Source organism: Myodes glareolus, chromosome 3, assembly GCF_982192425.1.
Source record: "Myodes glareolus chromosome 3, mMyoGla1.1, whole genome shotgun sequence".
NCBI lineage: Eukaryota > Metazoa > Chordata > Mammalia > Rodentia > Cricetidae > Myodes > Myodes glareolus.
Window position 1 is genome coordinate 84,407,700 of NC_142028.1, and position 22,737 is coordinate 84,430,436.

The 22,737-nt window shown below is 47.8% G+C and overlaps 1 protein-coding gene across 2 annotated transcripts in view; it reads right to left on the reverse strand.

Moving 5' to 3' along the window:
• Positions 1-5,077: 5,077 nt before the first annotated feature.
• The window catches only part of Yipf1 (Yip1 domain family member 1), a 52,285-nt gene continuing 34,625 nt past the window's right edge, over positions 5,078-22,737 (reverse strand). For both annotated transcript variants that reach the window (XM_048453279.2, XM_048453277.3), the window contains exons 6-10: positions 21,614-21,730; positions 15,947-16,113; positions 15,493-15,675; positions 10,400-10,516; positions 5,078-5,295 (exon numbers count right to left, since the gene is read on the reverse strand). In XM_048453279.2, coding sequence (XP_048309236.1) covers positions 10,427-10,516; positions 15,493-15,675; positions 15,947-16,113; positions 21,614-21,730 — 557 coding nt within the window. In that variant the 3' untranslated portion in view covers positions 5,078-5,295; positions 10,400-10,426. The remainder of the gene's footprint in view (positions 5,296-10,399; positions 10,517-15,492; positions 15,676-15,946; positions 16,114-21,613; positions 21,731-22,737) is intronic.

Genomic DNA, 22,737 nt, shown 5'->3' on the forward strand with positions numbered 1-22,737 from the left:
CTCCACAACCCCTGCAACGCAAAGGGAGGAGCGTTGCATTCTGGAACTTGGAGTTCCAAAGTATAGGCTCGAGATGTAACGTGAAGCATGCTGGGAACTGTAGTCCTTTTTTCTTTTTCTCCTTATTCTTTTCTTTTTTTCTTTTTTTTTTTTTTAAGATTTATTTGTTTATTATTGTATACAGTGTTCTGCTTGCCTTCCAGAAGAGGGCATAGGATCTCATTACAGATGACTGTGAGTCACCACGTGGTTGCTGGGACTTGAACTCAGGAACTCTGGAAGAGCAGCCAGTGCTCTTAACCTCTGAGCCATCTCTCTGCCTTCCTTTCCTTTTGCCTTTTTTTTTTTTTTAAATAAAGCTATACTAGTCCTGGGAGTGAGTAAGAATATTACACATCAGAAATAGCTGAAATGTGATTTTTTTCAATTCTTTTTTTTCCAGAATGCCACCTTTCTAAAAAGTGAAAGCAAAGGATTCTGCAGCCCTCTTTTTTAATACTCAGCAATTCACTGAAATCTTTTTCAATGGATTTTACTGCTAAGGAAAGTGTGTTTTGTGTTTAACCCAAGATATAACACTTGTTAAGTGCAGTGACTTGATCCTCTTGAACCTCTACTTCTTCAAGTGTAAAATAAGGATAAAAACACAACACAACATCCTGTCATGGGGGTGAAGATGTAAATATTATGCTATAAAAAGATAAGAACTGAAGGGGTGTGTGGCTGAGTTAGTAGACTGCTTCCCTAACGTGCACCAAGTCCTAGGTTTGATCGACAGCACCCCAAAATCATAGCACAGTGGCACACGCCTGCAATCCCAACACTCAAGAAACTGAGGCAGGAGTACACAAAGTTCGAGGTCATCCTTAGACAGTGAGCGTGAGACTCGCTGGAGTATGTGAAACAGCGGCTTCCGCAAAGAAGAAAGATTTTCATAAACAGCAAAGCGCTTGCCATGCTACTGTGAAGACAAAAGACAAACCCCTGCACACACCTTGCAAGACCACATTCAGGACCAACCTGCTGAGGGAGATGCTCCCAGCTCACCACAGCGGTGGGTCAGGAACTGAGGAGTTAGTTCCCTGAAATGGTCAAAATTGTCACAAGCACCCACAACCATCCACAGTCGCTGACTGAGCCCCGGCTTCCTTGCCAATAACGAAACCGTCTAGAAAGATGCTGTACTGAATGAGGTTTTGCTCAGAAATTATCCGGTACATTATAGAAAGTTACAGGTTCTTGGTCAGGTGACAATAAGTGTCACTAATTCCTTGACCACTCCAGAGCTGTTAAGTCTTTCTCTTCCCCTGCCTGGGAAAACAGAGAGGGGTGTTCCCTTCAGACAAGCAGCAATTCAGAAAATGTGCACAAGACACATGAAACTATAACCTACTCCTCTTGGAACAGAATAAAATTAACTAACATATGTGATGTGGAAAAAATACAAACGAGTGGTATAAAAACTCAATCATTATGATAGAATTTAGGAAAGAAATCAAAATAAAAGAAAAATCATAAATGAAAGTTGAATTAGAAGGATTTCAAGAGCTAAAATTTCAACAGCAAAAGTATAGCAAAATATTTTTTAATCAGAAAGGAATACAAAACAAAAAAAGGATTTTTTTCAAATTAATGTATAGCCCAGGCTGGCCTCGAACTCATGATCCTCCTGCCTCTGCCTTTTTCATCAAATCCTACCGGCGTGTGCCACCACAACTGGCAAAAAAAGGATTTTTTTTATCAGTAACTAATAGGGAGTTGAAGAGATGGCTCAGTGGTTAGGAGCACTGGATGCTCTTCCAGAGGACCAAGGCTTGATTCCGAACACATAGTGGCTCACGTCTATGTGTAACTCTAGTTCCAAGGATCCAACGCCCCCTTCTGGCCTCCAAGGGCACTGCACTCACATTGTGCACAGATACACTTGCAGAAAGAAATGCCCATACACATAAAAATAAATGTCTTATGTTTTTAAGTGATTAACAGAGAATAATACATTCTTAAAAAGTAAAAGTGAATACTAGAGAAGATAGGTGAAGCTCTAACCTCTGAATAATGGAAAATTCTGAAAAATCCTGAACCACCCAGCAACACACAGAAGTGTGGAAATTTCCTTTTGTTTTTCAATTTCCCTAATATTTTAAAAACACTAAAAATTTCCTAAATCATTTCAAATTCTTCAGTTGTATAGATTTTTATGTTTTATAACCTTGTAAAATATAAAGGCTTAGAGTGACAAATAACCCTTCCTTCTATCCATCCGGTTAGCGGCAGGCTCAGTTCCTTCCAGAAAGAAGGCAACCAGCTCTTCATGAAATTAGTCTTTGCAAAAGGAAAATCAAAGGCACCTGCTTTGAAAGACAGCTCCTGGGACACCCGCAGTTCTTGTGCAAGCATAGTTAGTGAAGGGAGCCAAAGGGATTGAAGCACACAGGTGATGCTTTCCTGTGGGGTGCAGGGAACACCTGTGCCAGGGTAAGAGCAGGCCATTGTTCTAAAGACCCAACCCCAGGCTTTGGGAAAGACTCTGTAAGGTTCAGTCCACTGATAAGCAAGCTTAAGCTCCTCCCCTCTCCCCACGGCCAGATTGTACTTGTGGCTATGTGGCAGGGCCATCTCTGCTGCTTTTTGGGGGTCAGACTCATGAGGAAAACCAATGAAGAGAGAACCATGGGGAAACCCACATGAGCTGAGCAAAATGTAATCCAGGCTGCGCACGCCAACCTTCACCCTTTTCAACACTGCATAGGTTTCTTACAAAGATGGATTTGAGCCTAGGATACAGATGGTCAAGTGAGACCCACAGGTTAAGAATACAACCAATGGCATCTCATCTGCAGGTGTGTGAGGAAGAAGCCGTGTCAAAGCTGTCCATCAGACACTGTAGAGTATGCAGGTCAGAGGTAAGGCTTGAAGAGAAGCAAATGCAGGGAAAATCCCAGAACCCTGCGGATGGCTTCACCCAACCTCAGCATGGTCCCCGACTGTAAAAAAGGGGACAGTCGTGTCTTCTGTTTGTTTCCACCAACACACTGAAACTGAGCCCTGAGCCCTGTCACCCACCTTTCAAATACCCTGTCTGCATGGCTGTCTGAGCTCTTATGAGCAGGAGTGCTGAGAGGCATTTATAGCTGGCAGACTTCACTGCGCTGTGAGATGCCCCAGAGATCTTTCCCTCTAATACAGTGACCACAAAGATTTTAGAACTGGTAGTACCCCTGCCCCAGTACCTGAGTGATGGAATGTACCATACCCCCGCCCGCTTGGGAGGAATTTATAATATGAACAAGAGATACAACACCGATGTTTTAAGTTGATACTTTGGAGTCGGTGGATGCCATAAAATAACATAGTACCCATCAAACAACGCTAACGAATTCAGAAGTCTCTGTTGAGAGCCATACCTATCCAAGGCTCTCTCAGATGCCCATGAAAGAGAACACTAGATCTGTGTCCTTGCCCAGGGGCACACTTGGCAAAGTCCAGTCTGGGACTGGCGACAGGACCTCAAAGAAGTTAAGGTTTCGGTTCCGGGAACCTGGCTTTTTCTCCTGAAGAGGCCAGAGTTATCAGTCCCAAGGCCACTGTGTGCGGTCTGTGACACACTTGAGACAGACTGTGTTCTTTTTGTTGCTTGCTTAGCGTCCTGCTGACGTCATCTCACTGTGCGCTAGCTCTCTGCTGACTCTGTCCCCCATCTCCCCCTGCAAACTGCATAGCAGATGCTGCACTTCTTAATAAACTTGCTCGGCAAGCCGGGCAGTGGTGGCGCATGCCTTTAATCCCAGCACTCAGGAGGCAGAGGCAGGCAGATCTCTGTGAGTTCGAGGCCAGGCTGGTCTACAATAGCTAGTTCCAGGATAGGCTCCAAAAACTACAGAGAAACCCTGTCTCGAAAATACCAAAACAATTAAACAAACAAACAAACAAATAAATAAATAAAAACTTGCTCAGCAAGAACCATAGCTTGTGCAAGACTTCATGACCCCAGCTTTCCTGTCTCCTTCACTGCTTCCCTGTTCTCCCTCTCAGGACCTGCTGGTCCAGGTCAAGACTTAAAAAGCTCTTGAGAAACTCATTTTGTGCATCCATTTAACCCACCAGCACTTACTAAGCCAGGAGCAGAGCCAGGCGCTGTGCTGGGTGCTTCTGCCTGGTACGCAAGCTTCACCTTTGGTCACCGTCTGTCCTCATGGGCATTCAACGAATGCGCCTGGAAGAGCTGGTTACTAACATTCAGCTTACATGTTGTGCTTGGGCACTGGACCAAGATGGGAAGTGGAGGTCTGAGGAACTGAAACTGGGGGCCCAAGAAATGCTTCAGTGGTTAAGAGCACTGGCTACTCTTCCAGACGACCTGGGTTCAATTCCCAGCACCCACATGGAGGCTCACAACTGTGTAACTCCAGTTCCAGGGAACCTGACACCCTCTTCTGACCGCTGAGAGAATCAGACACACACACTGTACACAGACATGATACAGAGAAGAATACACACAGAATATTCGAAACACTTTTTAAAGAAACTGCAACTTACCTGCTCACAGATCCCTTGTGGCCCCCAAGCATTTGTTCTCTGTTTTTATGGTGCCTCTGCTTATGGTGGACTTCAAATCCCTTTATGACTCTGCTTAAAGTGGATTTAGTATCAAATCCCATGCTTCCAACGGGGCACATGGGATGCATGTGTAATCACAGTACTTGGGAGGCTGAAGTAAGAGGATCACAGGTTTAAGGCTAGCCTGGGTTACACAGCAAGGTGCTGTCTCAAACAAAACAAGACAAAACAAAAATTCCTTCATCTTACTAGACTGTGTCTAAATGCTAATTTCTGTGAGGATGTCCCCCAGATATGAGGTCCCCCCTCTATTAACTGTTATGGGGTTAGGGGAGCGGCTGGAGGCCAAGGCCTTCCTATGTTGTCCAGACCGGCCTCCATCTTCTAGACTCAGCGATCCCTACCTGAGCCCTCCTCCTGCCGACTCGCTCCGCCACCTTTCATTCCCGAACACAGCACTGCCTTTGTCACAGCGATGATCAGTACGTGGGGGTGGGGAAGAAGAGCGGACGGACACAGGTCGAACACCACTGCATTTTATTTCCAGGGTTGGACTTTCAGGGCCTCACACACGCTAGACACAGCTCTAGCATGTGACTGTTACCCCTAGGCCAACACTGATTCTTACAGGTGGCAAGGCTTCAATGCAACCAGAGTTCCCTGCTGACGCTGTCCATCCTGGCTTCTGACAGTGGACATTGTGTCCGGAAGAGCCACACACCACCAAACATGACAGAACTGGAAAAAAAAAAAGTGAGGTTCAAGATCAAGATCCCTGGAGATAGGCAGCAGAAAAGGTGCCCGCCACGCCCACCCCACAGATCCCGAAGTCAGGCCCCGAGCTCTGCACTCTGAGTTAGCATCCCAGGTCCTCAGTCTATCTCCAAAAAAGGGAACAAAGGGGACAATTGAGAAAGCAACAATGCGGGACCGAACAGAGATTTTCTGGGCGGGGCACTGCTGCCACGTCTGGTAGGGAGAGGACAGGCTCCTGTGTGATGGGGTGAAACCATGCAGGCTGGAGCATCTCAAGGGGGGATTCACAAAGGATTAACCTGAGATGGGTTAGGAGAAGTGGAGAGTAAATATGATCAAATGTATAAAATTCTCAAGGAATTAATTAAAATACTATAATTTATTTTCAAGGGAGGGTCTCACTACATAGCCCTGACTAGCCTGGAACCTGCTATGTAGACCAGGCTGACCTTGAACTCAGAGATCTGCCTGCATCTTCCCGCCCCTCAACTGCTGGGATTAAAAGCACACCTAACTATTTGTTTTAAATATTTTTTATTTATTATGTATACAATATTCTATGTGTATTCCTGTAGACCAGAAGAGGGCACCAGACCCCATTACAGATGGTTGTGAGCCACAATGTGGTTGCTGGGAATTGAACTCAGGACCTTTGGAAGAGCAAGCAATGCTCTTAACCTCTGAGCCATCTCTCCAGCCCACCTATTTTTTTAAATGGTGGGGTGAGAGGGGGTCTTGTACCACAAAGTCAAAGCTGATTTAATAATAAAGGAACTAATGTGTAGAAACCTGGGAAATGGTTTATACCTTTAACCTCTGAAATAAGCACTCTGGGGCCAGCAAGATGGCTCAGAGGATAAAGGAACTTGTTGCCTTTGTCAGCTCGTTTCCCGAAACTCACATGGTAGGAGAGGAACAGCTCCCTCGGGATGTCCTCTGGCTTTCCACACAGGTACCATCTCTCTCACACACACGCTCACACCACATACGCATGCATGAATACATACATGTATACACATACATACATACATGCACACATACAGGCATGTCAAAGAGAGAAAGAAGTAGGCGCTGGTGGTGTGAGTGAGTATGAGGACGCAGCTTATGACCCCATGTGTCCCAACAGGAGGATTTTAGTTACAAAGGCCTGGCCGGAAACCCTCTGCTCATCTATTATTAAAGCCCTCGTCATACTGCACGGTGACTGCTGGCTGCTCTCCTCGGAACACACATACACCGAACACCGCCTGGGGGAGGGTGCCTCAGCCCGGGGTGGTCTTCCAGGCAATCCCACAAGCACAAGCGGGCAGACCTTCCCAGGTAGTTTCTGGACTTCCCCAGGGCTTTGACACGGGAAAAACAGCAGCGATGCTCAGGTAATAAGCTGGTGCACAAGAAAGGACAGCTGCAGTTGCTCCCTTAGTGACTTATTCAGGGGCAGCTTCCCTGTTTACCAGTAATTAGAGGTTCCCCTAGGATCTGGTGCTCCCGGGAGAGAAGAGGTTAATGTTCTCACAAGAACCCATTCCATGCTAAGCTGTCCTCATACACAGATTTATGTAGGGAAGGTTATTGTTGAGATTTGAAGCCATTTTTCTTCCATGAAAGCTAGGAGCCCGGAGCTTACAGTAGAAGACACTGCCAGCTCGTAAATCCACAGTGCCCGGGCCTCTGAACAGCCCCTCTTATTGGCAAAGCGATGGATGCTCTGCCAGGGAGGCTGCAAAGAAGCTGTTCATCACTACCTCATTTGGAGACTTGACACCTAAATGGAGCTACCCCAGCTTACAGATCTGTGCACAGCCCAGAGGAGCCAGCTCTGTGTACCCTGCACCAACTCTCTGGAGGGTTACAGCACCGGGGCTAGGCAATGGCTGCCTGTGTTCTTTCTGTTCCTCTCTAGCTGGACTCAGAGTCTGTCACTGAGAGATGTGCCTCTGGGGTATCGTTGTGTCCCACTGAACAGCCTGGACCGTCCCCTTTCCCAAGCCACGGGATGGTGACTACTCCTCCAAAAGAGAGAACTGTGTCACTTCTGGGACACAGTTCAAACGAGACCTGCCTGTGAAGCCTGAGCCATTCCCTCCTGTGGCTCTCTCACACCATGCGGTGTGACCTGTTAGGTTGGATCATGCCATCAGACTGGGGATCTCGGAGGCAGAGACTGTCTTTCTAAGTCCAAAAGAATTGCCTTATCGAGTGTAATGAGCAGCAGTGAAGCCCTGAGCTCAGCGGAGAAACCATCATCCCTATGTGCCTTCATCTCGCAAAGGCTGGCTCACCCTCCCGACATGCATTGGTCGCCCACGCTGTTCAAGCCAGCCAAGACCCAGGCCGAATACTACAGAGGCCAAGTCAACCAAGATTCTGTCCTATCCTGAGACTTTTGGCCTAAGGAAGGGACCTGCCTTGCCAAGGCCTTCTTCATTAACATTAGAAGAGTCCATCTGCAGGATTAGCTGGGTGAGTGATTAGGTCCTGATGCAAACAAGCCATGGTGTGTTCCTGCAAAGGAAGGAGGCCCCACACCAACCCACTGAAGACTGACAAGAAAATACTAGAACTTCTATTTATATTTCTTCAAGGACTTAAGTCTTGATAGTTACCATACGGATTGACAATAGTATAATTAAGGCCTACATCACGGGTTTGCACTGGGCAAAGAATGGAAAACAGCCTCAATAATGGCTGTCTCAGGCCCTTGTAAGAGCCCCTCCCCTGCCTTCAGTATGGGCTAACCTGTGGCTTGCTTCTAATCGAAGCGTTCTTCCCCAGATCTGGCTTCTGGATGAGCCCCAGTCCACCCCGCACAAGGCCACAGCCTTGTAAGAGGACCTGAAAGTGAGGAAGAGGCTAAGCTGTGCCCAGATTCCCCAGCACACGAAACTGGGGGGGAAGCAGCAAAACAGGTAATGGACACACGATCCAGACCTGCCACGACCAAGACATGCAGTCAAGAAGCAGGCACTACAAGCCACAGCTCTCTAGGCCAGACAAGAGGGTCCCCCAAAATTCTGAATGGCAGCAGTGTGGCCCGCAGATTTCGATTTTAGAAAGAATGCCATCTCTAAAAATTGGGGCAGATGGGCAAACTCAGAAGCTGGCTCTGCAAGACCTGGGTTCAAGTCCCAGTTCTGCTTCTCAGCAGCGGACGACCACAATAGATCCCCACACATTCACCCTCCTGTCCACGCAATCATGGGCAAGCCTGGTAGGAGAGGCTGATGACACAGCGACCTGGAAAGTGGTCTGAGAAGCAGACGGTGACAGGTGTTAGTTTGCCACCACACTCGGGTGACTGAGAGCAAGGAACTGTATGCTCTCGGCCTTAGCTGCACTGACACAGATGAGGACAGAAATCCACCCTATTCTGGCCTTTGATTCTAAGCTGCGCATCCTTGAGAGAAAGGCAGGCGTCAGCTAGGGAGCCACTGGAGGCTCCTCTAACCACAACATCTTGTTAATTTGAAGGGCTTACAACTGGAACTCCTCAATGAAGAAAGAAAACTCCTATACCTTTTATGAAAAGGAGATAAAGTATCAGAGCAAAGTCAACGGGGCCCAGCAAATTTCAATATAAATCACCAGCCATTGTCAGGGCAGTGGCTTTCATTTCACCACTGAGTGCTTAGCTGCCAGGAGCTTATAAAAACTGTCTCTCAGCTTCCTGACAATCTTCTCAAATAAGGCTGTGTCGTCCTTATTTTATAGACAGGTTCAGATGCACCTCGTAGGCAGGAACAGGCTTTCGCTCTAGTTCGGTCTGACTACTAGCCTTGCAGGTCCTGGCATATGTCCTTCACCATGAGACAGCAGCTCAGGCAGACAGGAACCGAGAGACAGCCGGTCTTTACAGACCAGAGTAAAGGTTCATGGCCCACCGAGAGGCCAGGTGTGCTCACAAACACTGAGCACTCACTGTGGACCGCGAGGTTATGTGGTGGACAAGGAAATCCACCCCTTGCTCTCAAGAAGCCAGTTCTAACCAGGGAGTCACACGGGTACACGGAGGACAAACAATGGCTGAAAGACTGAACCTATTGGCAGACAGGCAGATGGACAGACAGGGTCCTGAGCACAAGAACAGAGTATGCATAGTGTAAATAGGAACACCAGGTAAGTGACGTCTGTGGGAAGGGAAGAATGTTCTAGACAATGGAACTGGAGTGTACGATAAAGTGTTTGCTTAGCTTGTACAAGGCCCTGGGTTCAGGTTCAATTCTCACCCAGAAGGAAGGGGGGGGGGGAGCATACTAGGCACGAGGACACACACCTGTAATGCCAGCATCTGAAAACCAGGGGCAGCAGGATGAGGATCAAGAGCTCAAGTTTGAGCTACGTAGTGAATGAAAGGCTACCCTGAGCTACCTGGAAACTTGTCAACCAAAAACAGGCTCAGCCTTGGTCTGCTAAGGAGGTAGAACAGGAGGGGAAGCATAAATTACGAAGCTAGATCCTTTTTTCTGCACTCTAACTCACTCAGCTAACCATTCATGGAGGGATAACTTCAGAGGCCTGAACAAATGAGGCACAAAAATTCAGAAGCCTGGGGCTGGAGAGATGGCTCAGTGGTTAAGAGCATTGCCTGCTCTTCCAAAGGTCCTGAGTTCAATTCCCAGCAACCACATTGTGGCTCACAACCATCTGTAATGAGGTCTGGTGCCCTCTTCAGGCCTTCGGGCATACACACAGACAGAATATTGTATACATAATAAACAAATAAATATTTAAAAAAAAAATTCAGAAGCCTTTAGAGGACTCCAGGCGGTCATTCAAGAGAGCAACACAGGTCTCAGAGATGGGCCTGAGAAGTCACAGAGGTACAGGGAAATCACTGGGACAATCAGGAAAGGGAGAAGCTCTCCCGTGCACTGGAAAGTACACAGGAAGCAGAGAAGGTAGGTGTAAAGACAGAGCAGGACTCCACTGCCTGGAACCCAAGAGCCCGCGCTTGGCGCATGGACTTCAAAATGGAATTTTCAGCAATAGAAACATACCCACATGAAGGTGTGCAGAAAGATACAGGGTTAGCCTCCTGTCCTTCAGGCTAACACAGAACCGTTGCCCCTGCCCGTTTGTAACATACCCCACAAGATGAAAATTGCGTTCCCTGTTAGCTGGACTTGGCTGCTGCAACTGTCTGGTTGGGAGTGGCTGTAGTTGTGGGGAGGTGGTCCATCTCTGGGGCATCAAAGAAGTAAGCCTGCAGGAAGGAGACACATGAGGGAGCCAGGTGAGCATTCCTCTAGGAGCCAGATGAAGAGTCTCTGGGGCCTCTCCCCTCCCCCACCACGAGTCATCACACCAAACGGCAGCCACGGGTCTGTCCGTCCGTCAGTCCTTCAGTCTGTCTGTCCGTCTCACTTACCCAACATTTTAAAACTTAGTTCCTATTCACTGGCTGCGCTAGTTGTATGCCCAAATCTTCCCAACGACCCCGAGGGCCTGTACGGTATCCTCACCTGACAGGTACAGAAACCGAGGCTCACAGAGACTGCCCTCGGGTCAGTATGCCCGGATGCGCAGTGGAGCCAGGCCCCACAGCTGTGCTCACCTGACTCCAAAGCTCGCCTCTGCAACTGCAGAGCCACACAGGGACTGTCTGTGTTACCTGCATCTCATCAGGTTTGGCGTGATACTAAGTAGCCAGAAGCTTCTGAGCTGGCTGTTGCTAAACCAGTCGGTTGGTTCTCTGCAGGGACCTTGGAAAGAAAGTGCTGGGCACGCTTAACTTCCTAGTACTTGCGACATGAAGACAGTGTGTGACAAGTGCTTCCACTAGTCATCCAGGTTAGCTGTCAGGAATCAGGAGGTAGTGGGAGGGAGAAGGCAGCAAAGATCTTCCCTCCTGCCCTGAGGTGTGAGGATGCTCGTGTTAGCCCAGAAAAACACCCATCTTGTTAGCCCTGAGCTTCCCTTCAAAGAGTAAGTAAAACTGTTACTATGCCAAGGGCTACCAGATGCTTGGGATGCCGCATCAGGGGCTCAGAAAGGAGCAAAGGTAAAAAGCAAAACTATTTCCAGTAGCTCTGCCATTACTAACCAGAAGAGGGCGCCAACACGACATGCTCGGGCTTCCCAGACTGTCCAACCTTGAAAGTTAACAATCTCTTCAATTTCTCTTTGCCCGGGTACCCCTCTAGCTTATCAACTCTTCAGAGCAAACTTACTTTTCTTGCAGCTGTTTTCTGACACAAAGGAAGGAATTTCCTCTATTTGGGGGACATGAGTGAGTCAAAGGCCAGAGTACCCTATCCCGGGGTTCCTCAGGACTCTCTGAGGTCAGAGCTGAATGGTCCAGGTCCCTCATCTGCACTAACCACTAACACTGTGCCTGCAGATAAGCCCCCCCCCTTCAGTTAAAAAGATTGATAAGGCATTTTCTTTCAGTCTCTACTCAGCCTGTGATATGACGCAGGGTCTATGTCCGGCCTTGCCCGTCCTGAGCACTGTGGGCCAGTAGGCACTGGTGTCTCCAAACGGAGGCTTGTCTGACTCTCGCCGAGCCCACTGAGGACCCTTCCTTCACTCTCTGGGTGCTTCCTTCACTGTCCCCACCAGGTGTGAGCCTCCAGTGAGGACCTGGAGATAATTTTCAAGTGCAGTCCTGGGGGAACCTCGGCAGGCGTGGGGCTGCCACACACATCACTGCACTGAGAGGAAGATGCCAGACCAGCTTTCCCAGGAGAGACTGAGAAAGCCGGGCTCAGCTGTCTGGTTCAGCTGGCACCCCTCATCTCAAGCAACTCCCCAGCCAACTCCTCCTCCCACTTTCAATAACAAGAATGTCTTCTGAGGACATGACTAGACATAGTTTTCTTCCTCTCCTTTTCTGTATGTGTCTATGTGAATGCTTACCTGTGTGTGTCTATGTGAATGCTTACCTGTGTGTGGTGTGTGGACACATGTGGACACGCGTGTGCAGGCCAGAGTACGAGCCCAAGCCTACTCCTCTGGCACTATCCTCCTCCTTCAAAAGCACACCCATTCTCTCACTAGAACTCAACAAGCAGGCTAAGCTGACCGGCAGGGAGCCTCAGACACCCACCTGCCTCCAGTCCCTTGGTGCTGGGCTCACAAGCTGTCCAGATACACAGTGGCTCCTCCATGAGAAGAGCCCTTCTCCTGGTGGACACCTCTGTCCACAGTCCAACATGCCCCAGTTAGGCGACTTCAGAGCTGGATGGAATGTGCCCTTCTCCTCCCTACCTCTCTACCAACTTCTCAGCCCAGTAGACAATGTGAAAAGTTCAGGGCACAGATGGCCCGGGGAGAGGGACCAAAGAAGGGCTCCGCCACAGTGTGAAACGAGAGCCTCAGTCAGTTTATGAGCTGTGTGACCTTGGGTCACTCCTACTAGGGAATCAGGTTACAATTTGCAGCAGAGTGGCCCTGGAAACTTCTGCTGATGCCTTTGACCCGAAGAACCCTCCTCAGGAGAGGGTTTCCTGCCATATGCTGACTTTCACTGAAGCCCAGAAAGAAAGGAAAACTGAGGTTATGACAGCGAAGATGCCTCAGCTTACATCACCAAGCACCTCCCTGGTCAGAGTTCTTTCTACTTCGTAACGATGCTCTCTTTTACAAAACTATTTTACTTTTAAATTATATTTATTAGTGCAGGGGGAAGCACAAGGGATACAGTGCAAGTCTGGAGATCAGAGAGCAATGTAAAGGAGTTGGTTCTCTCCTTCCATCATGTGGGTCCTGGGGCTTGAACTCAGGTCATGAAGCTTGGTAGCAAGCAATCCCTCATCTCATTGGCTCTCTTCTAGAAAATTCTACTGCAGCAAGATGGGCAAGAAAATTCTACCTCCAGTACATTACCTGAGAAGGGAGAGTCTTGGGCAGTAAAAGATCCTGCAGGTCCTAACACAGCTACCACAACTTTTTTCTTTCTTTTTCTTTTTTTGTAGGTGAGGCCTGCAGCTTTTAGGCTGGCCTCCGGCTCCTTATGTAGCTGAAGACAATGCTGAAGTTCCATTCCTCCTGCGCCATGACACCCAGTTCATGTGGCACAGGGAAGCAAACCCAGGACTTTGTGCAGGCTAGCGAGCACTGTATCCACAGAGTTACATCCCCAACCCCAAAATGGGTTCCTTCACATTTTAATTTAATGTGTTTGGGGTCTGTGTGTGTGTATGTGTGTGATATGCAGTAAGTGTGTAGAGTCACACACGCTACATTCATGTAGAGAACAGGGCAGAACATCATGTACTTCCCATCTTACTGGTTTGAGATAGCAGCCCTCACTCAGCAAGGCTGACTGACCAGTGAGATCCTGGATCCACCTGTCTCCAACCTCCAGTGCTGGAGTTCCACGCACATGGAGTCATGCCGTTTTGCTTCCTCCTGAATCAGGGTCTACGTAGCTCTGGCTGACCTGGAACTCTCAGAGATCTGCCTGCCTCTGCCTCTCAAGAACTGGGACTGGAGATACATGCCACCATGTCCACACACCTAGCTTTTTATGTGGGTGCTGGGAAACCAAGTTCAGGTTATCAGGCTTGCAGAACAAGCGAGTTTACCCATTAGGCCACTTCCCCACCCCCTCAAGATGGGCTCTTTTTTCATATTTATTTATTTCATATGTAAGATATTTTGCTTGCATATACGTATGTATGTGTACCACATGTGTGTCTGGCACTCATGGAGGTCAGGACATTGAATTCCCTGGAACTGAGGTTACAGATGGCTGTTAGCTTCCACATGGGGGCTGAGAACTGAACCCGGGCCCTCTGTAAGAGTTGCTAGTTCTCTTAGCAGCCGAGCCATCTCCAGCCCCTGAAGTGTGTTCTTAATGATAATGGCACTCCCTCCTCTGTGTTCAATGTGCCCTGCTCCTTTCTAGACCTCACAGACTTAAAAATGGCCTTTCCAGCTGGGCGGTGGTGGTGTACACCTTTAATCCCAGTACTTGGGAGGCAGAGGCAGGTGGATCTCAGGGAGTTTGAGGCCAGCCTGGTCTATAAAGTGAGTTCCAGGACAGGTAGGACTGTCACACAGAGAAACCCTGTCTCAAAAAACAAAACAAACAAACAAACAAACAAAAAATGGCCTTTAACCCCCCCTCCAAACGAAAAAAATAGTCCTTCCTTCCTTCCTCCTTCCCTCCCTCCCTCCCTCCCTCCCTCCCTCCCTCCCTCCCTCCCTCCCTCCCTCCCTCCTTCCTCGCCTCAGCCTACCTGACAATGCTAAAAGCACAGAGGAGGAAAAAGATGTCAATTGGAAGCAGTAGAGAGGACAGAAGGGTCCAGAGGGACACCGCAGGAGCTTGAGCAATGTCTCCTCAGGATCCAAAACCAAACAAACAAACAAACAACAGCTCTATAGCTCATCAGCGGACAAGCTCTATGTCACGTCACATGCTTCCTGTGTATTGTTTTGTCTGACTCTCGGGACAATCGATGCGGGAAGATGCCAGTCAGGTCACAGATGAAGGAGTAGGATTCAGAGGAGCACAGAGCCGTGGCCAAGCTCACACACAGCCACCACACAACAGACCCTTCTGCTGGGTCTGCATGACTCAGGAGCACATGCGTTTCCTGAAAGGATATCTAGACACGGGGACTCAAACAGTTCAAACACTGTGCCCCTTAGCAACAACCCAGGTGTCTAATTTGACTCCAATCTTAAGCTTCCCACCCATGAAATCTGTTTTGTCCCCTTCATTCTAACCAGCCAGATGACCAACATCTGTCTAGCCATGGACAGGAAACCAAAAAGGCACCAGCAGGCAGAGCCCCTCCCTCCCCCAGTCCTGCTCCCCAGCCCTGTACAGAGACATATGGTCACTCATCCTTCTCTGGCCAGACACTGAATCTTAACCACATCACAGCAGCCAGGAAAGTCACACATTACAACCAAGTCCTCGCACCTTCTAGGACGATTCTGATGCTTAGGTCCCAGTGTCAGTTTGAAAAGAGCCACTGCACCTAACAGCTTGAGGATTTCGCAAAGCACACCCAGAGAGCTGGACGATGGTGCGTCAGGTAAAGATGCTCACGGGGAAGCCTGCTGGCGTGAGCCTGACCCCCAGAGCCTACCTGATGGAAACAGAGAACTGGTTCTAGCTGACCTCTGACCTCCACACATGTACCGTGTGCACGTGCCTACACTTGTACATCTACTACAGGTAAACGTTTAAAACCACACCAAGAGGGTACAGTGACAACATACCAAGCAGCCCACAGACAGCAGCACGTGGAGCAACAAGATTGTCACAATGGTGGCCAGGGCGACGCGCCGGTTATCCTCGCGAACAGCTGGCCAGAATGTCATTGCCAATACAGACCCCGAGATGCCCAAGGCAATCATGACGAGGACCCAACGGACAGCTCTCTGGGGAATGATCCACAGTACCTGGAAAAGGAGAGAGCATGTGGTTGAGCTGGGGGGTGTCTGTTCCTTCCCAGGATGTACGCGGCTTTGTAGAGCATGCGACCAGCATGCAGGGGGATGGTCCTAACCCAGGGCTCCTGACACAGCAAAGCCCTTGCCTTCCTGGCACCCATTTGTCCTGTACTTTAAATTCAAAAATAACCTCCAGGGACAGGGGAGCAGCAGGCTGGAAGTAACAAAGCCCCGTGGGGCACTCTGTTGAATTTTCCACCCGACTTGGCATGGTACTCACCGCTGTGGGAATATAAATGAAGAGCGAGTAGCCGTACACGCACACGATCTCCAGAAACGAATAGGAGACGATATTCATCACTTTGCTGTTTCTCCATATGAGGAAGCCCCAGAGAGCCAGAGGCACGAGCCAGGCGTAGGCATAGATGATGGTAGCCGCTATGGACACTGCAGATAACAGAACACTTCCGTCCCCAAGAAGCCTTTAGCAAGCACACTACCAGGGCGCTTCACGTGCCCTTTTTTTTTTTTTTCTTTTGAGACAGGGTTTCTCTGTATAGTTCTGGCTGTCCCAGAACTCACTCTGTAGACCAGGCTGGCCTTGAACTCTGAGATCCGCCTGTGCTGGGATTAAAGGCGTGTGCCACCACCACTTGGCTGCGTCACACCCCTTTCTGCTCTGTGTCTGCTGGAACTGGCACAGCACCTGGCACACAGTAGGTGTTTTAGAAATGTCTTTCAATCTAATGAATCCTTAGCATGTACCTCTGTGGTAGTGACCAGTGTCTCCTGTATGGTTTTATAGGACTTAGTGACTAAAAACTAGTCTTTGAAACAATTGAATTATGTAACTAAAATACTTCAGAGAGCCGTTCTAAATGTGTCTAAGTACACTGAGCTTTTAGATCAAATAAAATCCAACGATTCCCCCGGAAGAACACATTTTCCTCCCTAGGAAAACAAGAGCTGACACTGATTTCTTTAGCAAATGCATTAAAATGCCCTGGGTACAGATTAACCTGCTCTGCATGCCATCTAGTGATCTGTCTCTAAATTACGGAGTTCCAGCTCAGGCGTGTCGCCACACTGGCTTCTTCCCCCGTAAATAACTCTGCCTCGGCAGCAGACGCACCTGTTAGCAGCTCCTGGGAGCCGTCACTGGACGGTCTCCTGGTCTCCTCTCCTGAAGGGCGCCAACTCCCAGAACTGGGGTGACAGTCCTAGAACATGCTAAGCCAAGGCACCTGCCCTGCCAACGTGAAAATCAGCAAACAATTCAATTAGCACCTCCTGTAAAAACAGGCCCAGGCTAGCGATTTCGGTCAGACTCTGATGAAAGCATGCCGTTGTCCAGAGTCTTTGAGGGCTCCATGGCAGGTTTTTTTTTTTTTTAAAATGTATTTATTTAGTATGTACACAACATTCTGCCTCTAAGTTTGCCTCCAAGCCAGAAGGGGGCACCAGGTCTCATTACAGATGGCTGTGAGCCGCCATGCAGTTGTTGGGAATTGAGCTCAGGACCTCTGGAAGAGCAGTCATTGCTCTTAACCTCTGAGCCATCTCTCCAGCCCCTCCATGGCGGTTTTCTCTCACGTTGGAATGCCCTGATTGAGCCACGCGCAGTTTTGCTGACAGAATCCCTTTCCTTTGGGTGGTAAAGGGAAGCAGAAGGAAATTCTACCCTGGCTGTAGCTACTGCTTACTAAGCAGTGGTTAGACATCAGACCCTGCACTAAGAGCTTTGTGAAAGGCAACACGGTGTCTGAGGCCAAGCAGATTCTAAGTCACAGGTTCTAACCCGAGGCAAAGCAACTCCGGGTGGAGAGTTACCAAACATTCCCGTTTCAGTTTCCTGTCTGCAAAACGGGAATAAGATTACCTCATGAGGCCATCAGGAAAATCAAACAAGCCGACACAGGTGAGAACTATTTTGAGCAGTGATTGGCCGACAATACAGATTCAGTTAAGAGTTAGATGTGGAGGCTGGAGAGATGGCTCAGCAATTAATAACACTGGCTGCACTTCCATAGGACCCAGGTGTGATTCCCAGCACCCACACAATGGCTCACAACCAATCCCAATCCAATCATAATTCCAATCCGAGGGGATTTGATTCCCTCTTCTGACCTCTTAGGGTAACAGGCAAGCAAGTGGTACACAGACATACATGCAGACAAAACACCTGTTTATATAAATAAATTTAAAAAATAAATAAACGAGGCTGGCCATTGTGCTAAATGTGCCTTTAATCCCAGCACTCAGGAGGCAGAGGCAGGTGGATCTCTGTGAGTTCAAGACCAGTCATGTGAGTTCCAAGACAGTCAGAGCTATACAGAGAGAGACCCTATCTCAAAAAAATAAATCTATGTAAATAAATAAATAAAAGAATTAGGTTTTGAGCCAGGCATAGTGTCAGAGCTTGTAATCCCAGCACTTTGGTGGTAGAGGCAGGAAGATCAAGAGTTCAAGACCACCTCCAGATACACAGTGAACTAGAAGTCAACCTGGGCCAAGAGAAGTCTTGTCTTAAAAGAACATGGACTGGGAATGGAGTGGCAAATATGTCAAGACCCTGGGTTCAATTCCCAGCATTACACCACACATAAAGGATAATAATCTAAGTTATTATTAATGATACAAGCACATGACTGTAATCCCAACACTTGGAACTAAGGCTAAGGCAACACAATGACAACTTTACAGCCTGAACTATATAGAAAACTAGGTTAAAAATCAAAACTACCAGTGCTGGAGAGATGTCTCAGTGGTTAAGAGCACTGGCTGCTCTTCCAGAGGACCCGGGTTCAATTCCCAGCACCCACATGGCAGCTCACAACTGTCTGTAACTCCAGTTCCAGGGGAACTGACACCTTCACACCAATGCACATAAAATAAAGTTAATTTTTTTTAAAAAGTTCAGTGTTTTAAAAAAACAGAACTACCACTTTATGTTACTAGCTAATGTATAAACACAGTAACTCATTTGTATCTATTTCCCTTTAGAGAAGAAAACAGGACCAGAGATGTCAAGCATTTTGATGAGTTGATCAGAGCAGGATATAACCTCAGATATGACTCACACTTTAAAAAGAGTTTTAATTACTATTAATGTATACGTGGTGTTTGTGTGTGTGAACGCACGCGTCTGTGCGTGGGTGTGTCTGCGTGTGGGTCTGTGCGTAGGGGTGTACATGCATCTGTGTGTGGGTGTGTACGTGGGTGTGTGGGTGTGTCTGTGCATGTCCACCAGACACCTTTTCAGGAGTCAGTTCTCCCTACTGCTTTGGTTTCTGGACTCAGGCAAGCACCTTCCCTAACCGAGCCACCCACAGGCTTACAACACCCACTCTTCACATGAGCTGGGAGAATGGTCATGGAAAGAGCCAGGATCACCTTCCTGCTCTATCAGCCAGCACTTCCTGACACTGGGTGCCCAGCTAAAGGGCTAACAACAGTAAGGACCCTCCTGTGCTCCAGCTCCATCCCCAGGCAGGTGGGCCACTCTTCTTGGTTGGTAGCTCTATATGAACCTGCAGGGTAGAAGTTAACTACTTACAGCAACATAGCCGCTGTCTTGCTCTGCCAACCACTGAGCTACCTGAAGGCAATGCCTATGCCTCTCAGGGAACACACCCAAGTTTACAGTCAAATGAAGACTTTGTTAGTAAACAGTACTGAATCTATGTCTGATTCTATGCTTAAAGGAACAGAAGGGAAGAAAGAGGAATACAGAAGGTAAAAAGAGAGCCAGGCAGTGGTGGCACACACCTTTAATCCCAGCACTAGGGAGGCAGAGGCAGGTGGATCTCTGGATTCTAGGCTAGCCTGGTCTAGAGAGGAAGTTTCAGGACAGCCAGGGATACACAGAGAAAAACCTGTCTCAAAACAAACAAACAAACAAGGCAAAAAGGGAGAAAAAGAAGGATACATGGACTCTGACTCTGACTCTCTCTCTCTCTCTCTCTCTCTCTCTCTCTCACACACACACACACACACACACACACACACACACACACACATACACAATTTACATAGAATAAAGGGGAGAAAAAGAAGGAAGAACACATGAATGCACTCACATACATACATGCCTTTATACATAGACATGCATACAGACATGGCAATAATTATATTTATTGAATTTCTTTCACATACAACACTATTCTAACCTCCTTACACATCTAAAACTTTCTTCTTCTGAAACAAGGCCTCACTGTGTAGCTCATGCTGTCTTAGAACTCACTGTCTGGACTAATCTCAGACTCTTTTTTTTTAAGATTTATTTATTTATTATGTATTCAGTGTTCTGTCTGCATGTATGCCACCAGACCAGAAGAGTATACCAGATCTCATTACAGATGGTTGTGAGCCACAATGTGGTTGCTGGGAATTGAACTCAGGACCTCTGGAAGAGCAGGCAGTACTCTTAATTTCCGAGCCATCTCTCCAGCCTACCCTCAGACTCTTGATCCTCTGGCTTCTGCAGGGATTACAGGCGTGAGCAACCACACCTGGCTCAACTCTTTATTCTTTTTTTTTTATATGTAGCCCAGGCTGGCCTCGAACTCATGATCCTCTTGCCTCTTCCTCCTTCAGCAAATCCTACCGGTGTGCGCCACCACGACCGACCAACTCTTTATTCTTACACCAGCCCTATAATGTGAGTATTATCATTTCCGTTTGGCCAGTGAGGAATCTGAGACTCAGAACATCGCCTAAGAGGCAGAAGTGAGTGAATGGCAGGGCTGGGACCTATGGCTGGTGTTCCATTTGGGAGCCTGTGCTCTTATTCAGGCTGCACACAGTCTCTTAGCAGGGCGTGGGCAGGGTAGGACACCAGGCCTGGATAAAAGCTAATAAGCCCAACCTTCCTCACTTTGGGCTGGATGTCGCCTGCAAGTCCCTGTAATCTGTTTTCCCTGCCAAATAGTGGTTGTCATTGCTTTTAAGATAAGCAGTTTAGTGATGGGCATCAGTTCAGTGGGCAAACACTGACGGTACAGCTGAGTACTGAGTTAGGATTCCCTAGATGCTATTAGAGCCGGATGCAGTGGAATCTGTGACCCTAGTGTGCCTATGATGAGATGGGAGATGGAGACAGGGGAACCCTGGAACCTTACAGGCCAGGTAGTCTGAAGCATGCAGCAGTCAACATAACTTCACCTTAAACAAGGTGGTGAGAACCAACAAACACCCAGGATGACCTCTGACCTCGTGTGTAATGTGGCACAAATGCTCATACTCATATATGGGCACGCATTCACACATACACACACACACACACACACACACACACACACACACACAAATCAAAGAAGAGGAAGAGAAAGAAGAAGGACATTTTAAAGCAAGAATGTCGTTTACGAGCCCACGCTGGGTCTCATTCTGTGTGGTCCTCTCCAAGTCTTGACCATTGCGGACTTGTCGTTAGCAAAACTGCCAACAGAACAGGCACCCGCTTGGCATAGTTACTGGTTTCCCACGATGCTCTAGATGGCTTATAATTAGTGGTTACAGGCATCTTAGCTAGCTGAGCCTTCAGAACATAGAGAACAATGGCTCTGCTGTTTGTAGCCCCCAGATAACGCAAACACTGCCTCAGTCAAGCTTCAGGTACACCGTGTTAGTCATTTTGTATATTTTTAGAATAAACTCGAGTCATGCACTATTCAGTCTGACAGCTTCCCTAAAAATCATATAGATTTACAACACTGTGAATATATATGTGCCACTGAACAATAAACATTTAGGATGGAAGGGTTATATGCAATAGACTTTTACCATCGTGGGGAGGACTGTGAGACATATAGATGCGATGTGGAGAACTCTGGGGTAGGAGCTGTATTTGCGAGCAGGGGTGCAGCGCCTAGAGACTGGATGCTGTGCTCAGAGGGTAAAAGCTCACAGAGACAGTCCATATCCTAAACGACTCACACAATATACCCACCTTTCTGGAATTCGGGCACATAATGGTATGTCTTCTCTCCCAGGTGGATTAAGAAGTTGGAAAGGTTTCCACTAATCGCTATGGCGAAGACCAAGGTGGCACATATCCAAAAAGGGCCTGCAGAGAAAGTAGCAAGAAGACAGGGAGGGGGTGAGGCGCTCGCTGTTAGACTCTCTCAGAATCGCTTTTCACCAGCCTCTTCTCCGTCAGACAGGCAAGAGGAAAAGAATTTGGGATCTAATCAACACTCACTTAATGGGAATGTTCACAATCAAAAGGTCAAAACACAACTCAGAAATTAGATGCCTTAAAAGCAAGGGTAATCAGAATCCATGGCCAAGACAGAGTTCCCAGCTAGGTGAATGAAGGTACTGATGTATGCTTTCCCTTAGGAAAGGATCATCAGACATGCGCAAGTTCTTGTTAAGCCTTCAGAATACAAGAAGCAAAGATTACTTCCTGCACCCAAGCACTCAAAAATAATATCAGAGAACACATGGCTGAACCAGCCAGGCCCTTCTGCATTATAAATGAAGAAAAGTGCGAGAAGACTTCAGGCAAAAGTCAGCTTGGGGGCTGGAGATGTGGCTCAGTGGTTAAGAGCACTGACTGCTCTTCCGGAGGACTCAGGTTTGATTCCCAGCACTTACACATTGGCTTACAACTGCCCATAACTCCAGATTAAGGGGACTCTAATGCCCTCTTCTGACCCCTACAGGAACCAGGTAACATGTGGTGCACACGAAGGCAAAACACTCATATATACATAAAAAAATAAATATACAAATTGTAAGGAAAGAAGTCTATTAATCACCATCATTATGTGCATATATGCACATGTTTGTGTATGTCTAAGGCATTCAGAGATAGAGAGATATGTGTGTACATACGCATGTGTTTGTGTATGTCTGAGACATACACTGACAGAGAAAAATGTGTGCAGATATGCATGTGTTTGTGTATGTCTGAGGCATACAGAGACAGAGAGATATATGTGCACATATGCATGTGTTTGTGTGTGTTTGAGAAATACAGAGGCAGAGATGTGTGTGCACATATGCACGTGTTTGTGTGTGTCTGAGGCATACAGAGAAGGAGAGATAGAGATAGAAAGACACAGTTAA